The sequence below is a fragment of the Maniola jurtina genome, chromosome 26 (assembly GCF_905333055.1).
Source record: "Maniola jurtina chromosome 26, ilManJurt1.1, whole genome shotgun sequence".
Classification (NCBI taxonomy): domain Eukaryota; kingdom Metazoa; phylum Arthropoda; class Insecta; order Lepidoptera; family Nymphalidae; genus Maniola; species Maniola jurtina.
The window spans coordinates 6706691-6720117 of NC_060054.1; the positions used below are offsets into that span (position 1 = coordinate 6706691).

At 37.9% G+C, this 13427-nt stretch overlaps 3 protein-coding genes and 1 long non-coding RNA gene across 6 annotated transcripts in view; 3 read left to right on the forward strand and 1 right to left on the reverse strand.

Annotated features, from left to right (window-relative positions):
* Nucleotides 1-13427, forward strand: part of LOC123878323 (zinc finger protein 2 homolog) — a 364832-nt gene that overhangs the window by 113168 nt on the left and 238237 nt on the right. The gene's annotated exons all lie outside the window — the stretch shown is intronic.
* Nucleotides 1-13427, reverse strand: part of LOC123878314 (zinc finger protein 436-like) — a 382404-nt gene that overhangs the window by 60209 nt on the left and 308768 nt on the right. The gene's annotated exons all lie outside the window — the stretch shown is intronic.
* Nucleotides 463-5716, forward strand: LOC123878401. The gene is made up of 4 exons (XR_006798816.1): nt 463-717; nt 1461-1633; nt 2290-2383; nt 5581-5716. It is a non-coding gene; the product is annotated as an uncharacterized LOC123878401 (long non-coding RNA).
* LOC123878366 lies at nt 7416-12362 on the forward strand. Its single transcript, XM_045925562.1, has 6 exons — nt 7416-7510; nt 8092-8350; nt 9008-9112; nt 10094-10231; nt 10564-10678; nt 11792-12362. Exons 2-6 carry the CDS (start codon nt 8126-8128, stop codon nt 12256-12258), a joined length of 1050 nt encoding a protein of 349 aa, XP_045781518.1. The 5' UTR covers nt 7416-7510; nt 8092-8125; the 3' UTR covers nt 12259-12362.

Below are 13427 nucleotides of genomic sequence, written 5' to 3' on the forward strand. Positions count from 1 at the left end.
ATCGTTTCATAAATTAAGAGTCACAGTACGCTTAGCACTAGTCTTGATATATCGAGTGTCATGCACTACGACTAGTCAGGCAGCGCCGGCAGATAATAAACACGTCTCACATGTGGTTCAAGCGTAGGCTCGAACACCTAAATAGAACCGTTTTTCCCCCGAAGGGTAAAAAACGGATATTTAGGTTTCAGCCGTAGCTTGAACCACACCTAAGGGCCTTGCCGGCTCATTGCTCAAGGTACTGAAGAAGATGGCCACCGCGCGCTGCCTGGCTAGGCATTCCATTCATTCATAGCAGACAAGGACAGGTATAGTCAAGACATCACGGATTTACCTAGTGTGCGAAAGAGATAGAAGGTGTTGACGACGGATATTGGAAGGGTAATCTCACATGTGGTTCAAGCTACGGCTGAAACCTAAATATCCGTTTTTTACCCTTCGGGGGAAAAACGGTTCTATTTAACCATTTATTACAGTATAAATACATAGGTACGGGTACCTTATATTAAAATCGAATGTTTTAAGGTTAAATTATTTAAAGCTCCATTGAAATATTATATTAGGTACTTGTGTGTTCGTAATTTGGCTCCGATGTATGAGGAGTTTGAGACTCGATTCAAAACAGTATTGTAATCAGTAAAAATGCGGTGTTGTGTACCTTTCTGCAAAAACACTGGACAATGTATCCACATTCGGGAAAGAGATCAGTTTTCATGGGTAAGTTTATTTTAAGCTAACTTGAACCTAACCTATAACTTGAACCTAACCTACCTTGAACCTAACCTAACCTAACTTGTGCCCCGTACTGGGAAAATTCAATAGTACAGTAGGTCAGACACCGAGCAACCTCCTTCGTGTTTTCTTCAATCTACGCGACATTGGCAAGTAAATTGTGCCGTGATGGCGCGACCAAAAGCCACTTAACCAAATTTAAATTATTTGAGTTGACTCGCAAGTTGTACTCAAGTTCTCACTTTTCAAACTCCAGAATAGAGGTGAGTGTGAGTTGAGTTGTGTTTGTCAGTTTAAATGTTTTGCTGACTGCGCTGTACCTATTCAGCTAGTCACACTGGTGGTCACAGAAGCACTACCCCGCAGCCCATTTACAGCTAAACAAGAGCTTTCAAGGAACTCTGAAACGTACGAAGCGATTTGCTTCCTTGTTTCTAATCCGAACCGCTAGGATACGGAACACCCTTCCGGTGTCAGTTTTCCCTTCCATTTTTAATATGGGTACCTTCAAGTCAAGAGTGAATAGGCAACTTCTAGGCAAGCGCGCTCCATCTTAAGCTGCATTATCACTTACTAGCAGGTCTGATTGCAGCCAAGCACTAGTCTATAAATTAAAAAAAAAGAAAATAAAATTACGAAATGTGTAGATGGTGGTTCTATTGTGTATAACTTAAACCATCCTGGTACATGGTTGTTGACTTATGTTCATCACAAATGGTAATTTCCAGTTCCCCGATGAAGAGAATCGTCGTGTTGCTTGGCTCAGAGCCCTCGGCAAACAAGACAGTCACCTACCAGACTCTGCTGTGGTCTGCTCGCAACATTTCTAGATGATAACATTTATGAAACAGAAAACGGTGTAAGGCAAATTAGTACTGGTGCTATTCCTTCAACAGTGCAGGTAACTCATTAAATGATGTTTTGTATTGATACTAAGTAAATCAAAAGTAACTAAATCAGATCAAGTTTGACTGAAGAAGAACAAGCTGAGACTTGTGTCTTTTTAGGTTTTGTACCACAAAAAGAAAAACCGGAACCCTTTTAGGATCACTTTGTTGTCTGTCTGTCTGTCTGTCCGTCCGTCGTGTCTGTCATTGACCTAGAATCATGAAATTTGGCAGGTAGGTAGGTCTTATACCACAAATAAATGACTAAATCTGAAAATTGTGAATTTGTGGTTACATCACAGACAAAATTTTAATGTGTTTTAATTTTCAAAGTAAGATAACTATACCAAGTGAGGTATCATATGAAAGGGCTTTACTTGTACATTCTAAAACAGATTTTTATTTATTTTTAAGCAGAATAGTGTCGGAATAATGTCTGAAAAATCCCTGAGTACGGAACCCTCAGTGCACGAGTCTGACTCACACTTGTCCGATTTTTTTAATATTAACAATAAACCTCTATAAACAAAATTAGTTTTGCGGTTCCTTAACAAAAGTGATTCCTGTCATTATATTTTTCTGTACCCACCGTGTGCGAATCTGACTCATAAACCTGTTTTAGCATTGTTTTGAAACCATAATGTAGAAGTAACTGGTAGTATATTTACAGGTTTGCATGATATGCCTAGACACTGACAGCAAGCTGGTTCTAATGAGTAAACAAAAAATTGGATGAAGCATATGAAAAGTTAACTGGACTTCCTGTAAGTTGTTAATCCATACTTCCATACTAATATCCATTTTGTTACAATTTTATATATTTATAATTTTATCTTGGTGTACAATAAAGAATATTTTACTTTTACTTTATTTTATAATATTATAAATGCAAAATCGTGTCTGTCTGTCTTTCTGTCTGCTACCTTTTCACGGCCCAACAGTTTAACCGATTTTGATGTTTGGTACAGGGTTAGCTTATATCCCTGGGACGGACATAGGCTACTTTTTATCCCGGAAAATCGAAGAGTCCCACGGGATTCGCAAAAACCCATCCACTTAACCGATTTGCATGAAATTTGGTACCGAGCTAGCTTGTGTCTCTGTAATTGACATAGGCATTTTATCCCGGAAAATCAAATAGTTCCCATGTTCCATAATTGAAAGGGCACCCTTCAACTATGGAACCCAATTACTAAACCACGCTAATAGAGATGTTAATTATTATTTACTAGCTGATGCCCGCGACTTCGTTCGCGTGGATGTAGTTTTTTAAAAATCCTGTGGGAACTCTTTGATTTTTCGGGATAAAAAGTAGCCTATGTCCTTCCCCGGAATGTATCTTAAGTCTGTACAATATTTCATTAAAATCGATTCAGCGGTTGAGCCGTGAAAGCGTAGCAGACAGACAGACACACTTTCGCATTTATAATATTAGTATGGATTAATGATATTTTGATTTTGTAACTCTTAGATTAATGAACTAGTTACTAGTGTAACCAATGGGGATGATGCCCAGCTCAAAAAGAAATTATTTCTTACTAATCATTAAATAGAGGGGCCTTTCAAAATTCTTAAAATCCGCATTCGTTGGTAGCATTAAGTTTGCTAACCATTTTGAATAATCGATTTAACTAAAAAAGTACGTCAAATTACGTCAAATGTTATGACGTCACATGTGTGTATTTCATACAAGCTCCTATACTAAGCGAGCGTTTTGACATTTGATAAAAAGTCACTGATTTGACTAGTCGTCATCATCCCTATTGTTACATTTTACTGTCGTATGTTTTCTATTTTTTTTAATGTTGTTTATTTAACTGCATATTTTGCACGCCATACATAAATGGCAAAATGTGAAAGAGACTATCCGTCAATGTTCCATCATTTATTGTTACTCACATTTGTTAAAATAAATAATTTCATTCATTCATTAGATAGAGATAGAATCATATATCTATGTTTTGTCTACGCCATCCCTGCACTCAACTGACTTGTATACTTTGTAATTTCATTTCTACCCTCTTTGTTTTTCTATAAAATCACAGTACTTGTGTGTATCTGTGTATCTGTCTGTGGCATCGTAGCTCCTAAACTAATGAACCGATTTTAATTTAGTTTTTTTGTTTTGTTTGAAAGGTCGCTTGACCGAGTGTTCTTAGCTATAATCCAAGAAAATCGGTTCAGCCGTTTGAGAGTTATCAGTTCTTTTCTAGTTACTGTAACCTTCACTTATCGGGGGTGTTATAAATTTTTAATTTACACTTGTATAATGCTAAATTTCTCATGTAAGTGAACTTTGAATTCTCAATGAGAATAAAGTTTCTTTAACCAGATGTTGTGGTGTGCAATAAAAGTATATTCATTCATTCATTCATTCATTAAGTTCGATCTCACAGTTGAACCTACCTCGCTGTACACTGTCAAATGCTTTTGATAAATCTGTAAACAGTGCAGGGACAAACAAGGATTATTTGAGGAATGTTTGAATACTTTAATTACATGTTCTTTCAGTTGTGTGATCAAGAAAACCTATATCAAACAGTTTGCATACAATGTGCTCAGAGATTGATAAACTTTAGCAGTTTGAATCTACTAAAGTTTATCAATCTCTGAGCACATTGTATCCTGACCACTATGACTCATACTAGAACACCTCTGAGAAGACAAGCAGACAGAATAAGAAGAAACTGGACACAAAGTTATCATGAAAACTGCAGACTTTATGTTGGAGTCATCACTTTCTGCAGTTTTCATGAAAACATAAAAGTAATAAATGAAGATGATAAAGCTTATTTTTCACTACGGAATGTAATCTATACATATAATAAAATTGTAGAAAAGTGGTGTCTGTACAATGGAAATATATAAAAAAAAAGTAGCAGGGGTTCTTATTATATTGATGCCGAACCCGGAAATTGTAATTAATTTTTTTTTGTCTGTTTGTCTGTGTGTTTGTGCACGCTAATATCAGAAACGGCTTATTCGATTTAGATACGGTTTTCACTAATATATTGTAGTAAGCTTCACTTAACATTTAGTGTTTATTTCATGTCAATCGGTTCATAAATAAAAAAGTTATGTCAATTTAAACGGTATATTATGTAATTCAAAATATGCTGCCCGAAAAGTCACTATTCCACGCGAACAAAGTCGCGGGCACAGCTAGTATATGTATATTACTAGAGTCTGCACGCGACTTCGTCGGCGTGGACTTAGGTTTTTAAAGATCGTGGGAAATGTTTGATTTTCCGGGATAAAAAGTTGCCTATGATTCCGTCCCCGGGATTTAAGCTAACTGTGTACCGAATTTCGTCAGAATTGGTTAATTTGTTGAGCCGTGAAAAGGTAGCAGACAGACAGACACACATTCGCATTTATATTAGTATGGATATGCCGCGATTGACGTTTACACTATGAGATATATATCTTATCGACCAGTTCAATTGCAACCGTCATTGTATACTGATGTCTCTTTAAACAAATTAAAAACCGGCTAAATGCGAGTCAGACTCGCGCACCGAGGGTTTCGTACTCAGGTATTTTTCCCCGACATTTTGCACGATAAATCAAAAACTATTATGCATAAAAATAAATGAAAAATCTGTTTAGAATGTACAGATAAAGCCCTTTCATATGATACCCCACTTGGTATAGTTATCTTACTTTGAAAATTGAAACACATTTTAATTTTTTTTTTAATGATGTAACCAAAAATTCACGGTTTTCAGATTTATTCATGTACTTGTGCTATAAGACCTACCTACCTGCCAAATTTCATGATTCTAGATCAACGGGAAGTACCCTATAGGTTTTCTTGACAGACACGACGGACGGACGGACAGACAACAAAATTATCCTATCAGGATTCCGTTTTTCCTTTTGAGGTACGGAACCCTAGAAACTGTGTTACGCAAACATTATCACAGTAGTATAAGTGAATAAGTATAATGTTTCATTTCAGCCGTTCCTCTGCCCGCGAGACTTGCGACAAGTAACGAGATAAAAGAGCCATCAACTGAAGAAGCTGGGGCAAGCGTCGGTAGCCGATACGAAAAAACAGATTGTTTTGTAAAATTTTGTGATGTTTCCATTAAAAAGTCGTTCCTAACCAAGACGGATCGCTAATCAAATCACTAAAACCTGTCAGGTCTTTTGTCAGTGAGAATATTGCGTCTAAAGATGTCAATCATCAGGCAACAAGCCAGAATGTGTCAAAACAATATATCGAACTTTATAGACTAAACTGATTGTAAATAATATAAAATATGTAATAAAATTTATTAATTAAATAAAGACATCATAAGTAAATCTGTGTATTATTTAATACTAGAGGATGCCCGCGACTTCGTCCGCGTGGATTTAGATTTTTATAGATCCCGTGGGAACTGTTTGATTTTCCGGGATAAAAAGTTGCCTATTTCGATTACAGTAACGCAAGCTACTTCGGTACCAAATTTCATACAAAACGGTTAAGTGGATGGGTATTTAGGAATCCCGCGGGAACTCTTTGATTTTCCGGAATAAAAAGTAGCCTCTGTCCGGCCCGGGATATAAGCTAACCCTGTACCTTTCGTCAGAATCGGTTACACTGTTGGGCCGTGAAAAGATAGCAGACAGGCAGACACTTAGGCATTTATAATATTAGAATGGGTGGATTTTTAACCCCCGACCCAAAAAGAGGGGTGTTATAAGATTGACGTGTGTATCTGTCTGTGGCATCGTAGCTCCTAAACTAATGAACCGATTTTAATTTACTTTTTTTTGTTTCAAAGGTGGCTTGATCGAGAGTGTTCTTAGCTATAATCCAAAAAAAATCGTTCAGCCGTTTAAGAGTTATCAGCTCTTTTCTAGTTTTCTTGTAGATAAGAAGGTTAAATAACCGTTAGGTTCATAATATTATGTCAATTGACAAATGTCAAGCTGTCAAGATGGACGTTGAGCCCTAGATACATAATTATTTATTTGAAAATAATGTTTTGGAAAACTCAGATACTTTGGATCGTAAGCGCGGAATAGTCCAAGAAAATCGGTTCAGCCGTTTGAAAGTTATCAGCTCTTTTCTAGTTACTGTAACCTTCACTTGTCGGGGGTTTATAAATTTTTAATTTACACTTGTTGATTAAATATTTTCAGGTAGGCACAATAGTTTTGTACAGGTTTGATTACCTATTTGGTGCAGTGGTGAACTCTATGGTCTCATTAGTGGAAGGACCTAGTTCGGTTCCCAACAGGACAATTTGGGAATTAAGAATTTCGAATTTGGAATTTAGGTCTGTTCTGTAGCTCGATTCCGTGAAACCTGCATCAATCATTATTACAATCGCAATTGTTGTTATTAGCTACAAGTGTAAATTTAAATAAAAATAACTAGAAAAGAGCTGATAACTTTCAAACGGCTGAACCGATTTTCTTGGATTAAAGCTAAGAACACTCTCGATCAAGCCACCTTTCAAACAAAAAAAACTAAATTAAAATCGGTTCATTAGTTCAGGAGCTACGATGCCACAGACAGATACACAGATACACACGTCAAACTTATAACACCCCTCTTTTTGGGTCTGGGGCTAAAAATGGTATTGTTGGTCTTTAGAAATTACAAATTCCCAAATCGCCCCTGCTTGGAATGGAACCCGGGACCTCCTACTTATAAGATCACATTCACCACTGCGCCAGGCAAATCGTTTACCTTCCGCGCAAAACTACCGCGGGAAACGACGAATTGCACAACACGTATCCTATTGTTTCCAAATAGGTATTATTAATTAATAGTTAATTTCTCATCAGTACAGTATCGTACGTAATGTGTTTACTATCGGTTGTCGACCTTGCCTATTGTCTGTATCAACGTAGTTAAATTCTTTTGTAACAACAAACGAAAACGTGTGAAAAAGGTAGGTATGTCTTTTTATTCATTACTAGATGATGGCCACGACTTCGTCCGCGTGGAATTAGGTTTTTTAAAAACCGGCCAAGTGCGAGTCAGACTCGCGCAGTGAGGGTTCCGTACTCGGGTATTTTTCCAACATTTTGCACGATAAATGAAAAACTATTATGCATAAAATAAATAAAAATCTGTTTCAGAACGTACAGGTAAAGTACCCTTTCATATAATGATACCCCCACTTGTTATGGTTATCTTACTCTGAAAATTGAAACACATTTTAATTTTTTTCATAATGATGTAACCACAAATTCACGGTTTTCGGATTTTTTCTTTTACTTGTGCTATAAGACCTATCTACATGATTCTAGGTCAACGGGAAGTACCGTATAGATCTGACACGACAGACGGACTGACAGACAGACAACAAAGTGATCCTGTAAGGGTTCCGTTTTTCCTTTTGAGGTACGGAACCCTAATTATTCCGCCGATTAGCTGAGCTATAAGCAGGCACGTCTAGCGTTGCGGCCTGACTATGCCTGCGTAACAAGCGCAACATAAAAACAATATTTTTCATATCTTGGTGTATAGAATTAGGCGCCATTGCGAAGCTGAGCGCGGAAAAATGTCACCTGTCCAACGAGCGTTTTTCGTTCTAACGTTCGCGGTGTGGTCGTCGGAAGTGACGTCATGGATCGTCGACATGGCGGCTATGGAAAAATCACTGGGCGTAGACGAACATCCCGATTACGACGAAGTTAACTCGTCGGTGGCCAGCGAGGACGACGAAGTCAGCTACACGTCGAACTATGCGGAGAACTTTGAATATCGGACGTTTAGAAAGAAAGAGGTAATAGTAAACAGAATACAAACTCATACAAGTGTAAATTAAAAACTAGAAAAGAGCCGATAACTGTCAAACGGCTGAACCGATTTTCTTGGATCATACTCGTAGCTAATAACACTCTCGATCAAGCCACCTTTCAAACAAAAAAAAACTAAATTAAAATCGGTTCATTAGTTTAGAAGCTACGATGCCACAGACAGATACACAGATACACACGTCAAACTTATAACACCCCTCTTTTTGGGTCGGGTGTAAATAAGTTTATAAATATCTATATATCCAGTTCTCTGTAACATAAATAGGGCTGCTACAACGTTGAAAATCCATCATAATAATATCGATAATTATAATAGACTAGCTGAAGCCCGCGACTTCGTTCGCGTGGATGTAGGTTTTTTAAAATTCCCGTGGGAACTCTTTGATTTTCCGGGATAAAAAATAGCCTATGTGCTAATCCAGGGTATAATCTATCTCCATTTTAAATTTCAGCCAAATCCGTCCAGTGGTTTTTGCGTGAAGGAGTAACAAACATACACACACACACATACAAACTTTCTCCTTTATAATATTAGTGTGATATATATTAATATCGATTTTATTAACATGGAGGTCGTCATTATACAGCTTTACAAAGAGCCTACGTATTATGATTTTTTTCAGGTGGATAGTATCATCAAGAATGGCAGCAAATATTTAGAAGGGCTGAGCGGCGCGCTGGCGGCTTACAGGGCCGTCCTCGAGAACTGCAGTAGAAGCGCTGCTAAGGTATGATGCGGCCCACTACCGAGCACGGGTTTCTTCTGTTTTTTTTTCTTTTTTTTTTTAAAGAATATTAGCCATGTTGAATGACTAACATTCCCCTTTCCTCTCCAACTAAGCGTCAGGCTTGTGCTAGGAGTAGGTACGACAATAGTGCAACGGGCGGGGTTTGAACCGTCGACCTTTCGGTTTTCAGTCCACTCCTTTACCGGTTGAGCTATTGAGGCTCTAAGGGTTTAGGCCATAGTCTGCCACGCTGGCCCAATGCGGATTGGCAGACTTCACACAGTTTTGAGAACATGGAGAACTCTCAGGCATGCAGATTACCTCACGATATTTTCCTTTACCGTTAAAGTAAGTGATATTTAATTGCTCAAAACGCACATAACTGAAGAGTTAGAAGTGCGTGCCCGGGATCGAACCCCCGACTTCCAATTAGGAGCCGGACGTTCTAACCACTAGGCTATCACGGCTTTTGCGATCGCAATCGTACGCTTGTGTGAAATACTGCTGCCACTAAATCGGATCCTACCAAAACCAGTTCCCACAAAGAATCGGATGTGGCTGTGTGAATTTACCGTAACATTTTGTGTTAATATTTAACAGGGCTCTTTCCGTCACTCGTTTCCACTCGTTTCATACAATCGTAGTTCCAATTTCATTTGAATGTTAAGCCACCAAAGTCCATGAAATTTTGCAGACATATTCTAGAAACTAATATCTGTGTCTGTGGTGTTTTAGATTTTTCTAAAAATATGTAGTTTTAAAATTACAGGGGCTCAAAGATTTGTATGAAAATTTTAAGACCGCGTAACTTTGAAACCGAATATTATAACAGAAATCTGGAAAACCACAGACATAGATATTAGTTTCTAGAATATGTCTGCAAAATTTCATGGACTTTGGTTGCTTAATATTCAAATGAAATTGGAACTACGATTGTATGAAACGAGTAGAAACGAGTGACGGAGAGAGCCCTCTTAACAGACTGAGGAACATAAGCCTGAAGAACTGAGGACATGCAAGTCAGCCGAGCAGAAGAAGCTCGTCGTCCAAACGTTGTCCCAAATGGCTCTAACCGCCACAGACAAACTAAGGGACAAGGCTTTTGAGAACAATAATCAGGTACATATAGTTGACTAGCCGATGCCCGCGACTTCGCCCGCGTGGATTTAGGTTTTTGAAATCCCGTGGGAACTCTTTGATTTTCCGGGATAAAAGTAGCCTATGTGCTAATCCAGGATATTATCTATCTCCATTCCAAATTTCAGCCAAATCCGTCCAGTAGTTTTTGCGTGAAGGAGTAACAAACACACACACACACACACACACAAACTTTCGCCTTTATAATATTAGTGTGAAGTACTATAGTATGGATGGATAAACACAATTAGGTAGCGTACACTACGTGAACAGACTTTAAAGTTTATACATTTGAGTTTGACTGTGTGATTCAGGGCGAAGGCGACGAGGAGAAGGATCTGATCCAACTGGCGTGGAGCCTGGACCGGCTGGCGACCCTCACCGCCTCCGAGCCTGCCCGCGACCTCCACGCCGCCACCCACAGCCCAGGTCACTCCACAGAACATATACTACATCATGACTCTTAAGGTGCACTAGGACTGAGCGGCCATCCTGACGTTCACATCCTTTAGGGTTTCCGAGACGGTCGACAAACAGCTTGAAGTCAAGCACGTTGTTTTTTTTCTCTCTCGTCTGGCTTTACAAAGATTAACTAATGTAAGTTTGTAGTTATTTACAAGTTAAAGTATGGACTTCGTCTGTGCTGGTGGTTGCCGAACACGCGCGGCACCCGCTCAGAGCGCTTCCCAGTCAGTTCCATCACCAAAAACACCAGTAAAACACAAAACCCGGAAAAAAACACTCCAAAAAGGCAGAGCACGCGCGCCAGCAAACACCAACACTGACGAAGTCCCAGCACTTAGTTTTGTTTTGCTTATTCAAGCAAACGGCACTTTCTTAGGGTTCCGTACAACCAAAGGAAAAATGAAACCCTTATACTTTGTTGTCTGTCGTGTATGTCAAGAAAACCTATAAGGCACTTCCCGTTTTGAAACAACTGTCCATCGCGCCATGGTTCCTGCAGATATCGGAAATCCATGAGCACTTAAATAATACACAGTCAAGGAAGAAATTAAAACTTACAGTTGCAACTACAAAATAAGACTTACTAATTAGTAATTTGTGTTTTTGAATTTTTGTAATAATGTGTTTTGTGTTTGTTTAGCTAAGCAGTTAGGTTTAAGTAAATATTTAATATAGTTTATTAGAAGTAGTTATAGATTTAGTGTATGGATAGTAAGTAGCATAAAGTTAAGAGCGCCACCTCGCCAACAAACTGGCCCACCAGTTTGGCGAGATACAAAATGTTAAAGACAGGTAAAATTATTGTGAATAAATAAATATAAAAAAAACTAACCATCCAAATAGCCTGACAATGCCGCAGGCCTGCCGGTACATACCTACATACCTGCCAAACATGATTCTAGGCAAACGGGAAGTACCCTATAGGTTTTCTTGACAGACACGATGGACGGACGGAGAGACAGACAGACAACAAAGTGATGATTAGGGTTCCGTTTTTCCTTTTGAGGTACGAAACCCTAATGAAATAGCAGTTATTAATAGTATGTCAAGGATTTTAAAATTATTTTTTCGTTACAGATAACTCTCCGAAATTAACAACTGAAGCACCCGCAAACGTTGCAAAGGAAGACGAACAACAAAACTTGGAAATTCTAGAACAAGTAGAAAATGGCCGACCGCTCACGTCTTTCCCGCCAACACTGACAGAGGTCAAGTCAGTTCAGAAGCGTGACCTCGGCGATGTAATGAAATATTACGTGAAATACAAAGTTTGGAACAACTCCAATCCGATAGACGATACATCAAGTAACTATAATCAGTTCGACGTGAATAATTCCTTCAAGGTACTTCCCATTAGGAAGCGGTCCATCACAGATAAGAAAGCAGTCAATATGCGTAGTGTAATACAGACGAAAGGCCTAAAAAACCAGAAAGAAGTGAAGGAACAATCGAAAAACAAGTCCAAATTAGTTAAATTTATTAAAGTTTACAGAAGAAAAATATCCAAGAACCCCGCCGGCATCAGCTTTCCCCTCCAATTTTAATATGGGTATTGGGAACATGTTGGGAAGATGATTACTAGTCAAATCAGTGACTTTTTATCAAAAGTCAAAACGCTCGCTTAGTACCCTTACTAAGCGAGCTTGTATGAAATTCACAGAAGTGACGTCATATACATCTATACTAATATTATAAAGAGGAAACCTTTGTATTTTTGTATGTTTGTAATGAATAGGCTCAAAAACTACTGGACCGATTTCAAAATTTCTTTTACCATTACTTAGAGGGACTCTTCCGAATCCGTATAGGCTAAATTTTATCCCGGAAAATAGATAGGATTTTTCGTGGTAGTGAAAATTGTGGAGTAAGGCGTCGAAAAAACTGCCGTACGTTAACGATTCTCGCGAACGCTGCCTAAATGGTTAGAGATGTATGGTTGACTTCTATAGAAAAGTTGTAGAACTCAATAATGCCTACAAAAAAGTCCGCGATAGTATAAACCAAACATTTATATTTTAGCCATTATAACCACTTTTCCATAGAATAAAAGTAATTAAAATTATTAGCCTATGTTTATTGATCATATTATCGTCAAATACTAATCCTTATCCAAATAAACTATTTTTTGAGCAAGATTGTTTCAATAGCTATAAATTACTTTTTATTTTATTCCAATCGGACAATCCATTCAAAAGATATTACGAATTTAAAATTGTAATTGGTATTAAAATGAATGATGGTGTCGCACGACTCGCACGGCGAAACCGCAGGGGTTCAGAGAGCTTAAAAAATAAATGTCCACCCGTGCGAAGCCGGGGCGGGTCGCTAGTTAGAAATAATATGACGTACTTTTTTAATCGATAATTTAAAATAGTTAGCAACCTTATTGACATAACTTTTTTTATTTATGAACCGATTGACATGAAATAAACACTAAACGTTAAGTGAAGCTTACTACAATATATTAGTGAAAACCGTATCCAAATCGAATAAGCCGTTTCTGATATTAGCGTGCACAAACACACAGACAAACAGACAAAAAAAAATTAATTACAATTTCGGGCTCGGCATCGATATAATAACAACAGGCTACTTTTTTTTTATATATTTCCATTGTACAGACACCACTTTTCTACAATTTTATTATATGTATAGATTATACGTAGAATGTACAGGGCATTTTTATTACATTCAGTGCCACAAAAGTGATTGT